Source organism: Malaya genurostris, chromosome 2 (assembly GCF_030247185.1).
Source record: "Malaya genurostris strain Urasoe2022 chromosome 2, Malgen_1.1, whole genome shotgun sequence".
In the NCBI taxonomy this organism is placed as follows: domain Eukaryota; kingdom Metazoa; phylum Arthropoda; class Insecta; order Diptera; family Culicidae; genus Malaya; species Malaya genurostris.
In genome coordinates, this window is record NC_080571.1 from 280,388,323 (window position 1) to 280,402,398 (window position 14,076).

General features: G+C 38.8%; 1 protein-coding gene across 1 annotated transcript; it reads right to left on the reverse strand.

The window, feature by feature from the left end:
- Window positions 1-884: 884 nt before the first annotated feature.
- LOC131430273 (GATOR complex protein MIOS) lies at window positions 885-13,580 on the reverse strand. Its single transcript, XM_058595104.1, has 6 exons — window positions 13,324-13,580; window positions 13,077-13,259; window positions 12,876-13,016; window positions 12,702-12,821; window positions 10,755-12,645; window positions 885-1,344 (listed from the first exon to the last, which is right to left on the reverse strand). Exons 1-6 carry the CDS (start codon window positions 13,451-13,453, stop codon window positions 1,245-1,247), a joined length of 2,565 nt encoding a protein of 854 aa, XP_058451087.1. The 5' UTR covers window positions 13,454-13,580; the 3' UTR covers window positions 885-1,244.
- Between the last annotated feature and the right edge of the window lie 496 nt (window positions 13,581-14,076).

Consider the following 14,076-nt stretch of genomic DNA (forward strand, 5'->3'; position numbering starts at 1 on the left):
GGCTCACTCATTTTGCACAACTTAGAGTTTTTGATTAAGTATCAGCATTTGGGAGTGCTGTGGAACAGCAAATTAAAACGAAGTGCTCATATATACCCTGAGTTGGTGTTACCTATTTGAAATAAATGTAGTAATCGCCAATCGATTTACGATAGCATCAAAAAAGAAATGGCTAAACTAATCTATATGTATAAAATACTTTCCGCTGACTCATTTCTAGGTACATCCAATTTACGGCGTATGTATATGGCTTAAGTCACTTCAACCCAGTAAAGCGACTACACTTCCAACATCCAACCGCGAACGCATAATCCAATCGACCCACGACACCAATGGCAATCCAAACGACCACAAAACCAGTTTAAATTAAATAACGCAGGGCAATTTTCATTACAGCATTGCGATTGACGACGACATTGCCGGCACAAGGTTGGCCTTAGCAGATGAACAATTTAAATCAATTTACGTTTATTACCCCGCTCACATACCGAGGCTGGTTCAATTTCCCGCTGAAATCACATACACATACACACGCACACTTACAACTTGCTATGCTGCCGCCGGACGGCAGCAGTGAACATAATTTATTGACCCATTTCATACAAATCCTATATGCCCCGATGTGAATTTAGTGCGATTCAACGTCGAATCGCGATGGCGCATCAGCAGAGAAAACGAGACAAAACGATTACCGCATCGCTTAGCGCCCTCAATACTGCTGACGGAAAAGGGCTGGTTTTATATGGGCGTGGTTTCCAATCCATTATGAAGGAAGACAACAAAAAGAGAAATCAGTTCGCGTGCTGGAGAGTGTGCAATATTGGATGCATTGACATCCCTAGTGCGCTTACTTGAGAAAAGAGGAAATCTGCAAGATAGTCCCAATTGTTTGTTTATTTTTACAACAAAAACTTTTAAAAGTACAATTAAAATTATCTTAGAAAAAATATACTCTAGAAAACAATAAATCTCACATGACGTGAACGTTCGTTCTTCATACACATAAAGAAGTACCAAGCTACAATAAACTGGCAAACAAAACAGCAAACATTTTTTCCAAACCATCAAACCCACAAAGCCTAATCAATCGACGGTCTCTTAATCTGAGTGGCAGTAGACCCTTTTGAGGGGGGCCATAAAAGCTTGCATCGTTTTATTTTTCAAACTATTTACGCGGTGTGTTTCACTTCTCTGTAGTTCTTGTTGTTGTTGTTTTCGAACTAAAACGATGTCGTTAGCTGATATCAGGAGGGACTGTCTTTTTCACGCGGGAACTGCGGCATCGGAAGATCTTTGGCGTAGCACTTGCAGCTGCACGAGGTGACTGGACATTCGGTGTTCTCACTGCGGAAAAAAAAACAGAACGAAAAAAGCATTAGTCTTTGTCGAAAGCGTGTTCGTAATACTGCTAAGTATGATATGTAGTCATCTGTTTTAGCTTTGAGACAACATTAATGTTTGTAATTACACAGATCGCAATTTAACGCAGCTTTTTTGTGTGTGTAAAGATTGTGGTTACAGTGACGAAGCGTACTTAGAACCGCACACTTCGTCCAGAACTAATGAGATGCGAACAGGTTCGGCGTTGAAAGCGCCTTGGTAGTAATTACAGAAATTAATGACATCATTCAATGTCAGGAACAGTTAAAATTTGTTTTTTTATTTTATGTGGACACATTGATTCTGAGAATCGTTGCATACATCCAGCTAGACATCCATATTGTTTTTTGTACAATGGAGAAAAATAGCAGTTAAAACGCTGTAGTTAAACGAATTGTATATGTATGTCCTTAATTAGTTTAGAATAAAGGGTGTTACGATTGTAGACAATTTCTTTGCCAATGTTTCTGGAACCACCGTATACGCCTGATTCGGCCCCGTCTGACTTCTGGCTATTCAGTAAACTCAAACCACTGCCCATCAAGTGAAACACTCTTCAATTCGATGTCATGACAGGCTTTTGGAAGTGATCCTACACGATTGAAACCAAATGTTGAATCAAGATTCAATTAACCAATCAATTTCTGCTACATCGGGTTAGAAATAAGTGACAGTAGAGACACAGCAAAGTCTTATGTATTATTACCCAGCCAAAGAATTGATAAGTATTTGTGTGTGGGGTCAGATCACAAGGGCGAAACTGAAATTTAAAACACATCCACCGTGCACAATCTGAACCCGGATTGAAGAGCGTTGCGAGTTGAGGCCCATCAGTCATTTTAAATGTTTGTGCGTTCGTTTGACAAGAAAAAACGACTCAAACAATTCTTATTTAAAAACCAACGAACCTCAGGGTGGCAAGTGAATTGCCGATTTCAATTTCCCGGTTTGCGAGATAAAATTTCCCGGTTTTGCGAATATGCTCAAATCGCCTCTGTTTAGATATCCCGTGTCCAAAATAGAACCTTATAATAGGCCCGCTAATTGAGGATTGAAGTGTTTTTTAATTTTATAAATAGGAAATATTAGAAAAGCAAAATAGAAAAGCATCAAACCTTTTTCTAGTCATCTGGGGTTTTTGGTTATACGTAATCGATTTCTTCCAAGCGCACATGACTGTTTTTATTATTTTTTGGTATACATTTGATTGAAAATAAATCAATAAGGAACAGCAATCCCAAAAATGGACGCTTGCCACTCTGGAAAATCAACAACAATCTAGGCCTGCAATTTCAAAGCATTTTATACAGAGCATTTCTCGTTCCTCCGTTCATATGGTCGTACGAAAATTCTCATGCTCATAAAATTAAATTCAAAATCACGGCGTTGATGAACAAATAAATCAAATGATAGCTGTAAAAACGCCCAAGATATCGATCTATTTTTTTCCTAACAGGATTCTAAACGCTAGGCATCTCTCGTAAAGTAATCAGAAAAATCGTCAGAAAGTACGAGTTCTTCATGACGAATCGTCCGCTGGTTATTAGCCAGTTTTATTTCCAATAGCTCTACTAATTTATCTTCCATGAGAAATCCTTCTTCAATTGGTCTGATTCTAGAAGATCAATGTAACATTTGAACGCGGACTGTCACTGAGAAAGATAGCAAAAATGGAAGGAGTAAGTGAAAAAGCCGTGCGAAATGCAATCAGGAAGTTCGGTGAGGATAACACCTTTGAGGATAAACCGAAAACGGGTCGAAAAAAAGGTCCTGCTAACCCTCAGTTGGATAAACGTATACTGAAGGCGTTCGAGCAAAAGAAGGAGGTTTCAGTTCGGGATGTGGCCAAAAAAGTGGGCACTTCGAAGTCAAATGTTCTTCGTGCTAAAGATCGTTTGAATCTTCGAACCTATAAGAAGCAGAAACAACCAAAACGTAGTCCGAAACAAGAAGCATCGATCAGGCCGAGGGTTCGTAAGCTGTACAATACGATTCTTGCTGGAAAGTTCAACTGCATAATCATGGACGAAGAAGCCTACGTGAAACTCGATTACAAATCCTTGCCGGGACCACAATATTATACGGTACGAGAAGGGCAAGTGTTAAACCAGTCCGAGACATCGATTGAAGTCGAAAAATTTGATAAGAAAGCTATGGTCTGGCAAGCAATTTGTAGTTGCGGTAAGAATTCGAAACTCTTCATCACCACTGCTTTAATGAACAGCGAAATATACATCAAGGAATGTTTACAAAAACGACTTCTACCCATGATTCGAAGCCACAAGGATACTGTTGTCTTCTGGCTAGATCTTGCTTCTTGCCACTACTCGAAATCAACGGTAGAATGGTATACTACCATTCAACCATTCAACAGTTCGAAAAAGATTGGAAAAAAGTGTCAAAACTTGTCGCCAAGAAGTCTGTACGGAATTTAATGAGGAACGTTCGCAAAAAGGTGCGCCAGCTAGTCTACAACGGCTAAGTAGCAAATATTGAGAATAATATTCTGTTGTATCCTACTTTATGGCACTTTTAAGGCACAAATCTCCAAATAACTAGGAGAGCGTGCCACTTGAGCCAATTAGTTTTGATGCACTCACTTTTTTCTGAGATGGCACAACCGATTTCCACAAACACAAAGCTCAAATAATAGATAGTTTCAAGATTTTTTTTCAGGAATACCACAGTAATATTGCTTAGTATACAAGTCACATGAGAAAGACATCAACACATCACTAGGTGGATTATCATCAATCTCATTCACTGGGAGGTTTCTGCAGCGTATTTCAAGAACAATTACTTGCGGTTCTCTGCGGAGTACAGACTTCGCAGCAGACTCGTGAGCGTACAGGACTATTACATGGTGATGTCCACTCTATACGTCTCATTACCCACCTGTTGATTATTCAAAGTTTTCTGCCCACAAAAAATGATCTAGCACCCAGTGATGAACTGTGTGGACCACCGCACTGTATCTTGGTTACCTTGGCAGCAACAGACAGCTGCCAGGTTCACAGCTTATTCTGTGTTTCAAAGATTTTCAATAAGTTCAATAAGCTCACCGAAATGATTCCGATTGGTAATGATATGCACAGATTAAGTTTTGTTTCGATCATAGATTGTTGAAAAGTGACGACTGTCAAAGTCAAAATAAAATAAAACATTCGCCCGACATTGATTGCTTTCGCTGCCGATGATGGTGAGGGCAACGTATCTTATTTTTTCGATCAATAATGTATATGTTATATTAATTGCAAGATGCCAGCTGGCAAATAAATAAAATATTAAGACAATAATTGATTTTTTTTTGTTCCGATTTCTATTTCCCGAACATAAACAAAAACATCAACGGAAAAAAAGAAGAATGGCTGACAGTAGTATGACAAACGGATGGCAACCATGTCTCCGTTAGAAGTGTATGTCTGGCAGCGGTGAGGCAGCCGGACACCAGAATGGCTATTTTGCCCACTGCCGTCAGGAAGCCAAGCATATGCGGGCCAGTTTAGGAATCACTGATCTAGACTGTCTTTTGAAAAGGGTAAAATTTTTTCAAGCAACTTTTCTTCGAAAACTAAACTAAACTGAAAGTCACAATCATCCAAGAATCCAAAGGAACTTAATTTGGGAGATGGGGTTGTTCGAGCCATTGATGTGGAACAAGGCTATCAAAATTTCTGATGATCGACATTTTTAATTAATCGTCACACTTTTGATTCTGCAAATGAACGAGAGTCTGCTTAGATTGATCTTTATTAGGATCCAACATTCTGCGATTTCGGTTGAAGCGATAAACTATATAGAAAACAAAAATGTGTTCCACATTAAAAAATTTTTACCGGAAATTGCCCATTTTGCAATATAAGAAGGATATGCAATCACTGTGAACACCGACTTTTGAACCGAGACCCGAAGGGCAGAGTGTCATATACCATTCGACTCAGTCCGTCGGGTACGCAAAATGTCTGCGTATATGTAACAAAAATGTGCACTCGATGTTCTCAGAGACGCTCTGGTTGTTTCAACAAAAATTGATTTAACTAACATATCAGTTGATTTTGTCATAACCGATATCGATGTATTCGAATGCTGTCACTTGGCTGAGAACCAGAGATGCCAGATATTTTCATAGAAAATATGTATTGTTTTGAATAAAAAATCTGTATTAATCTGTACTCACTAATAAAATGACATAAATAAAATTCTTACAACAAAATGACGCTAAAAGATGTTATTCCAATAGATTGTGGTTGTAGAATGGTACACGCTCTTTGAACATAACTCATGGTTTGAGTTGCGTTTACTCAAATTCATAAACTGGAACAATATGTCAAAATTTGAGTATGGATTTGATTAAAATTTACTAAGACCATGAGTTCTCTCGTATTCATTCATACATTAGAGAAAGCGTTGAGTATACAAACATTTTTGCGAAAAAAAAAACTTCTAGCAGTTCAGTGCGTTTTCTTTATCGGAATATTCTTATCGAATTTAAGAATGCAAGAATACGTCGTTTTTCATTACCGTTTCTAGATCCGGCTTTCAAAATCACGAATCATCAATCATAGATGTGTTCAATAGTAAGTAGTAAGTAAGTGTTTGTGGTATCAATTATGCTAAAAGAGATCCCAAATAAGGATAACAAAATAGTTCAATTTTGACTTCAATGCGGTCAAATTGAACGGATTTCAATCACTTTTTTGCCCTTCCTATTTAAAAGAAAGAAGAATGATTTTAATTAGAGAATCCTTTTATATAAACATTAACGAAAAAGAATTTATTTATTTTGAGTGCAAAAAACTCAAATTTTTAATTAAACTCACTTAAATTGTGAAAAAAATATTTATTCCTTATTTTGAGTAAAATATACTCAAATTTTGACAGCTTCGTCCCTTACTCAAAAATGAGTAGATAGGTGGTAACTCAAGTTCAGAGTACGTGCACTTTTTAATGAATTTTAGTGGTGTGTCACTCAATTTTGAGTTATGTTCAATGAGAGTGTAGATTCAATCAGTCATTGCAGGCGCTCACAAGAATATTGAACAATCCAATCAGCGTGGTCACCACGAGATAGCGTTATGGTGATTGTTTTGACATATCCCATGTATTAAGAAAAATTTTTGACGAATTTTTCAATTTACTTGAGTTTGAAAGAATGCAGATGGCAAAACCTTACAAATATGGGTAAAAAAAAACGATTATTCACGTGTTGCCATCAAACATATGATTTCAAATTGTCCTATACTCTTGACAACCTCGGATGAAATTTGAAATTTTCAGTTCACATACAGATTTGATTTAGATGATAAAACATGAGTAAATAGACTAGTCATAAAACTTTTGATCATAATTTATCAATTAATCTCAAAATCCAACCCAAAAAACAAAGAATATCCCAGATATGAAAACAGTACCCAACCTCACTTCTTCGAATTTGGTATTTCATGTTACGATTTCTCCATAAATATCAATCAAACATACCACAGAAAGTTACTGAATCATTAATGATCGCTTTTTAACCAAATTTTCACACATTTTTGTATGTTAGTATTCGATTCATAGGAAAAAAATAAAAACCCTGCATTTTGTTCGAATCTTCAAGCAAAATCTGAAAATTACCATCGCTTAGTTCAAAGCTCGCCACTCGGGCAGCGCAGCGATCGCAAAAGAGTTGGTTGGATTCTTCAATTCAACGACGAAGTTTCATAGTTTTTTTTTTTAATTTGTTTATCCACAACAATTGAATTGTAATTCCATATATTTATCTAGTTTGAAAATGTTGACTTCATAATTTGACTTGGATTTTTAACGCCCAAAATACAACGTCAAGTCGGGTCATATAACTCTCAGTTTGACAGTAAAGTTTCATGATGCCATTACTCCCTTGAATATCAGTTCAAATTGGTTTCAAATTATAACATAAATGGATTTCACAACAGATTTCTATATAAATTTGTGATTTGTCCGTTGATTGATACACTTTTATCTCGTCACTGGAATCAAATACTAAAAGATAGCTCAGACAGAAAAGTTTAATTTTTTATTATTTACTTTTTGTGAGAACTACATAAATCTGTATTAAATTAAGGAAATCTGTACTCTGTATTAAATCTGTATGAGCATGTAAAAATCTGTATAATACAGATAAATCTGTATAAATGGCATCTCTGCTGAGAACAAAAACGGGCCGTTTCATGTAAGTTTCTTACAGTATAAATGTTTTAATTTCATTTGCGAGTTATGTATTTTCGGACAGTACATGTCAATGTAATTAACTACGCTTAACGCTTGAAAATTACTGCTGAAATGAAGCGATAGTATTTGTAGTTTCATGAAAGTGCACCTCTAGCATTAGGCTTATCAGCTACATTCTTGAAAACGGAATTAGAAATGCTCTTCAGAGAGCCATCCTGCAAGTGGAGTAAACATTTCTCCATGCCCTGTAAACATTATGCTGGTCAGTTCCATCTTCGGAATTACAATCTATAGTCCAATCCACGTGCGAATGTGTTGGTGTGGCTATTCTTAGCTGTTGAAAGGTTAATGCTAGTGTGAGTATGTCGAAATGACCCAGTGAATTTTGTCGAGCCGAATCGTGCCAATTATTGAAGACATATATGCAATAAAAAACACTGCAATGCCAAGAGAACAGTTGAGAAAGACATAAAATCGTTCATGAAACTCTATATCACACAATGGAACTGTCTTCTACTTGGTTTATTAGTTCATAGCTTACGAAATTCTATATACATTTTTCGCAGTGTATGATTATGAGTCAAAAATGTTTTACCTCAGTGTAAAATTGAACCCACAACAAACTTTGACTTCGGCTCGCACACATTCTAATTTCGTATATGAATAAATCTGCGCACTCTGCATCGGTGTGAGTAACAGAGACGTCAAAATGCTCAATTGTTGAATGTCTACCTCATTTCAGCTGTTTTTCAAAGAACGGCGAATCTAACATTGACAGCAAATGGAGAAAATCATCGATAAATATTTCTACTTTGGTTTCAAATCGTGTTTAGAAATTATCATATATTCTCAGATCAATTTATGATAAGTCGATGAATTGTTAGTTTATCTTCAAAAGGCACGCAAATGTTACCACTTTCCTTCTATATCCACTGAATAAATCAACACAAAACGAGTTTCGCCCTTTTTCGATTTGTTTACTTTTATACTTCCTGTGTGAATTATAAAGATACGCCTTTGCGCATTTTTTCATGAAATTGGCTGGTTTTCGCTACTAAGACAAATCTGCGAGTAGTTTTATTGTCTCTTTTACTATTTCCAGTAATAAAAGGTTCGGAAACCATCTAAAATAAAGAAAATAAATAGTTTCGCCCTTCCTTACTAGCAATTGAAGTATCGCCCTGTTTGTTGGCATGGAACACGGAGGGCGAAACTTGCGTAAACAAATGGAATGACAGTTTCGCCTTTTATAGTTATTTATACTACTAAGATTGAGATTTTTGTAGAATACGAATTTTTAGACAAAATTGTAGGATTTTGAAGCATTTATTGGTAGGAGAGAGAACCTCGATTTGTTTACTTTTGTAAGAATCGTCCTTTTTTGAAAAACAGCTGATTTGTAAGTTTACCCGCATACGCATGGCTGCCAGATGGCTGACTAAACGCTGCCAACTGGAAAAATATGGCTGGCAGACAATCTGGTGATCGACTGCCTCACCGCTGCCAGATATAAACTCAAACGATACAACCGTATCCAGCAGGATTTTCCCACATTGAAATCTTTGACATTTTCAGCGAAGGTGAGAAGATGAAAACGCTCGGCTAACTTAGATACAGGCGACTTTGTTTTGTCAAATTGGATTTGAAAACCGTCACTGAATTGGGTTCAACGGTCTGTTTCAAAATCGGCAAACGAAGGTCCCGTGTTGGCCTCCCGTTGAACGATTGATTGGACTTTCATTGGACCAATGATCCAACGTATTGGACCAATGAAGGACCTCCGTTGAACGTTTTTTTCTAAGTGGGTTCCTACTCAATTCCGACAAATTTTCGAATCAACCCCACTTGTACTCGGCGGGCAGATTTCCCCCCAGACGGTTGGCTATGTCTGCCAGCCATTTTTGCCGGAATTCTGCCAGAATTCCGGCAAAAGTCTGGCAACAATGCAACAACCGTTTCCAGCAGAGAATTTCGCCTAGCGGTTATTAACGGTTCTCTTTCTGCCAGATTCTTGCCATACAAGATTGGCAGAACCGTTTTGAATTGGTTCTACATTTTTAGCGTCTTGGTTTCATTTTTTCATTAAAAACTTTGTTAAGCTACATCAACTTTATTGAAGAATGCAGCGGCGCAGTAGATATAAACGCATTACGTTTTAATTTTAGTATCCCGATATAATTATTTTATCTTTTTTTTTCCAATTGAGACATAATAAACGTATTTAAAAAAAAAATTGGACCAATGATCCAACGTATTGGACCAATGAAGGACCACCGTTGAACGTTTTCTTCTAAGTGAGACGTTTCATTACTCGTTTGAGGTGCGTATCTATGCTGGGTGTCATTGCTACACTGCCAGCACAATAAATCAAAAATGACAGTTTATGCCCCGTTTACACTTCTGCTGGCTGCCAGCATGCTGGTGTCAGTGTACTGCCCTCTTAGGAAAAAAACGTTCAACGGTAGTTCTTCGTTGGTCTAATACTTTGGATCATTGGACCACAGTTGAACGTTTTTTCCTAAGAGAGCAGTACACTGACACCAGCATGCTGGCAGCCAGCAGAAGTGTAAACAGGGCATTAGTTAAAACAACAATTCTGTATAAAATGTTCAAAACGACGTATGTAACAATGAGAGATTCTCTTTGTTTACTTTCGATTATTGCGAAATATTCCTGGTTTTTTCGGTAATTTCTCCAGAGCAGATTGAAAGATGATAGCTTTAGTTATTATTATCGGCAAATAATTGGAGAGAAGGATTGCTAAGAGTGCCGTAATAATCAAAAGAGAAAGTAAACAAAGAGAATCTCTCATTGATACATACGTCGTTTTGAACATTTTATACAGAATTTGTACATGATTTCGAGAAAAAAATGTTTCCACGTTCAGGTGTTTCAAAGACATGACTGGAAGCCGGACAATTTAAATAACAATTCCGCCGAAAATACTCAAATCTTGCAAACTTTGCAATTTCTGTTCCCAGATAATATATCTATCGATTAAATAATAATAGAAAACGGTATAACGGTACAAATCATATGTGTTACTTCAAATAAATGACTTCCCGGTAGAAACGTCTCGAACGAACTGTGGGACTATGTGTTGAAAATTCAATACATGATGTAGATAATAATTTGATAGATTGATTGATTAAAATGTATAATACCCTCGTCATGATACTCACTTGAACCATTCCGCCAGATGTTCGGTGTGTCCACCATGGCGACAGGTCTGACACCAGGAGAACCACTTCGAGAACGGTTTCGACTGCCAACCGATCTGACCCTGGCTAGAATATCCCTGTCCAGACATGGAACCCATGGTGGTTCCCATGTGTAGCAAGCAGAGCGCACAACGCGGTAACGGTTTCCGACAGTTCGGACACGAGGAAAGCTTATGCATGACGGCCGCGTTACTACGAAGTCGTGCATCTTCCTGGAGGGCCATCGAAACATTCTTTCCGCAAAAATTGCACAGAAGAAATACGGACCGCGAATTCTGCGGCGGTGAACGGATACGTCCCAGGGCAATATCCAGCTGGGCACGTTGCTCCCATAGGCCCCAAATGTCCAGCAAATCCCGATATGTAGAGATCCAATACTGAACGCGATAGTCGGTTAAAAGATCCGATGTGAGGAATCGGGAAGCGATCAACGCAACGGTTTGCACATCTTCGGTTCGATCCAGATGACTTTGGAGTAGTTTAATCCCATCATTGGTGGCGCCGGTCAGCAGGAGACCGTTCAAATCACCACACTCGATACAGCTGGCCACCATGCCTTTGATATATTCTGCCAACTTGAGGTCGGACAGGAAGTTACACGCAAAAGCCATCCGGTCGCCAAGGGAAATTTCCGTTTCGTTAGTTACGGTTTCGAAACCATCCTTTTCGTGAGCCAAAAACGAAAACATACAGCGCAGATAAGGATCGTCAATTTGTGTTCGGGCTGCTCCACACTGCTTCCGCCACAGTCCGGAACGCTCTGCACTGAATCCCGATAAGGCTATGGCCGCTACTCGCAACAACGAACTTGGATCCGATGCCTGTTCAGCACCCCTGCCCAGTATATCGATTGCTTGTTTTATCCTAAAGTGAAAGCAGACAATCAATGCTGCCCTCGTGAATTCCTTATTCGTGCAAAGTTCTTCGATGAACGCAAGGAATGACGATTCATTTTTCCGGTCAAAGGTCCATCCGCAAAGCAGTTGAGCTGTATCTCTGTGTTCACTTCGGTACACAACCAAACCACTACCGATGCTAAAGTCAATCCATTTGGTCATAACCGGTTCCGAACGAGACATTGCTGGACCATCCGGAGAACTACACACTCCTAGAATTGTGTTCAACCCCAACTTGCAGTCTTCTTTGATCATATGCCCCAGTAAGCGCCACACACCTTTCAAATTCGCACTACCCGCCAAATCCCCATTTCGTTGTATCTCCGTCATCAGGCCGTAGTTATTCAAGGCTCGTTTCTGAATTGTTTCCGCTATATCCTCCTCATAACTATCAATTCCACAATCCCACTGATTTAACGAATCCGTCGGAGTAGTCGGTGGAGTCGGTGATGTAAACTGTCGCAGCTCAGCCCCATTATTACCGTATAAATTATTGTTATTATCCCAGGAAATGGCTACTCGTTGCGGTATCTTGAAGTCACAAATAATACCGGTTCCTGACAGAGCCAGCATTCGTTCAAGATCATAGGGATGCCACGAAAGGTAGCCCATCGTTGGAACCCGGCTGCCACTGCGAGGTTGGAACGGTGAAACGAATCGCTTGATTGAATGTGGCTCTCCACCATCCGTCTCCGAACCGGGCCAATGTAGATCGGTTAAATGTATCAGGGGAGAGTCACGCTGTAGGGTAGTCAGCACTGATGATCTCGTCGGACACCAAGACAAGTGTGTGATGTTTTTTTGCATCTGAATCTGACTGATGGCTTTATCCAGATATCGAAGATCCCACAGGTTGATCACGTTATCCACGTAGCTGGCCAAGTAACGCCCGTTCGGAGCTATGCAAAGTCCATTAACAGTACGTGCGTTGGCCACCGTCACTACAGGCGTATTTTCTAAAGGGTGAAAAAAAATTTTATTCATTGAATTCAAAAATCATTTCAATTCGTACGTCTGAAATCCATCATTTTAATGTACTTGTGACTCATTCCAGCAATCATAACCTGAGGGAATGTACGATCCCAGCAGATGGAATGTGCCGTTTCCGATAAGCCTATCAACTGAAGGATTGCTGTAAAGAAAACGTTAGTTGCGAATGTTATGTAAGATAGCAAGCCGTTCTTACAGGTTTGATTAGGAACACCCCTCTCCGTATCCCAGATTGTGATACAGTGGTCGGACCTGTTCCGATCGTGTCCCATCGCTATCAGACTCGGTTCCAGTTCGCTCCATGCGATACATGTACAGGGACGTGAAACGCGTGGTGCTGTTGAATATTTTTTTTATTAAAACCCTAACCATTCTTGGACGAAGTACGGCCACTTACTGAATTCAATATTATTTTCGGTTGCAAAATTACACAGTGCCACCTTGCCATTAGGCAGACCAGCTGCAAATAGAATATCGCCATTCGAGTGATAGGACGGAGCAACCGAACGGATGAATTGATAACGCGTTTCGAAAGCTATTAGCGTGGCAGTGCTATTTGTCGAGATATCTAAATTTATGTCTGTAATCAGGATATGATCTATTATTTTCAAGCTTTTCACGCATTACCATAAAAAATTACTCACTACTGTTAACTCCATGGTCAATGAGGTCACGAGTTTTCACCTGATACAGATTGATTTCCGATCCGGCCGCAGTCAGGAAACGATCCGTGTACTTCGGAAACCAGTGCAATTCGACAACGGTTTGCGTCATTATTATTTAGGTATGCATTACTAATAGTTAATAGCAGATAGAGATTGTTTTCTGACACGATTCACTAAAACTTCTATGCTGAAGTAGATCACAATCAACAATAGCTCCGTTCGAACTGATAAGGATGAATCTGTTTGTTTAGAATTCATACACAACAAAACACGAAAAAACGCATTGCAGTGTTTTGACGTTTCTCTGAGCGTAGTTAGCCCGCGGACCAGAGATGCCAGGTAAAAATTTCAAATGTCTGCAGACAGGGTCTGTAAATCTGAAAAAAAATCTGCAGTCAGCAAGTATGGCTTGCTGGCAGCAATTTCTCTATAAAGTATGACATGCAAAACTGACTTGGCGAGCAAAAAAAAAAAAAAAAGGTCGCGGAAATTTCAAATTTTTCTGTAAATATAGATGAAAGTCAGCGAGAATTTCAAAAGTCTGTAAAAATCTGCGAGAATTTCAAAAGTCTGCAAAAGTCTGCACAACAAAAAATGTCTGCAGCACTATACCCCAAATCTGCAGATTTACAGACAAATCTGCAGACCTGGCATCTCTGCCGCGGACAGAGTGACCATCACCAGAGATGCCATTTATACAGATATATCTATATACAGATTTTTACATACGCA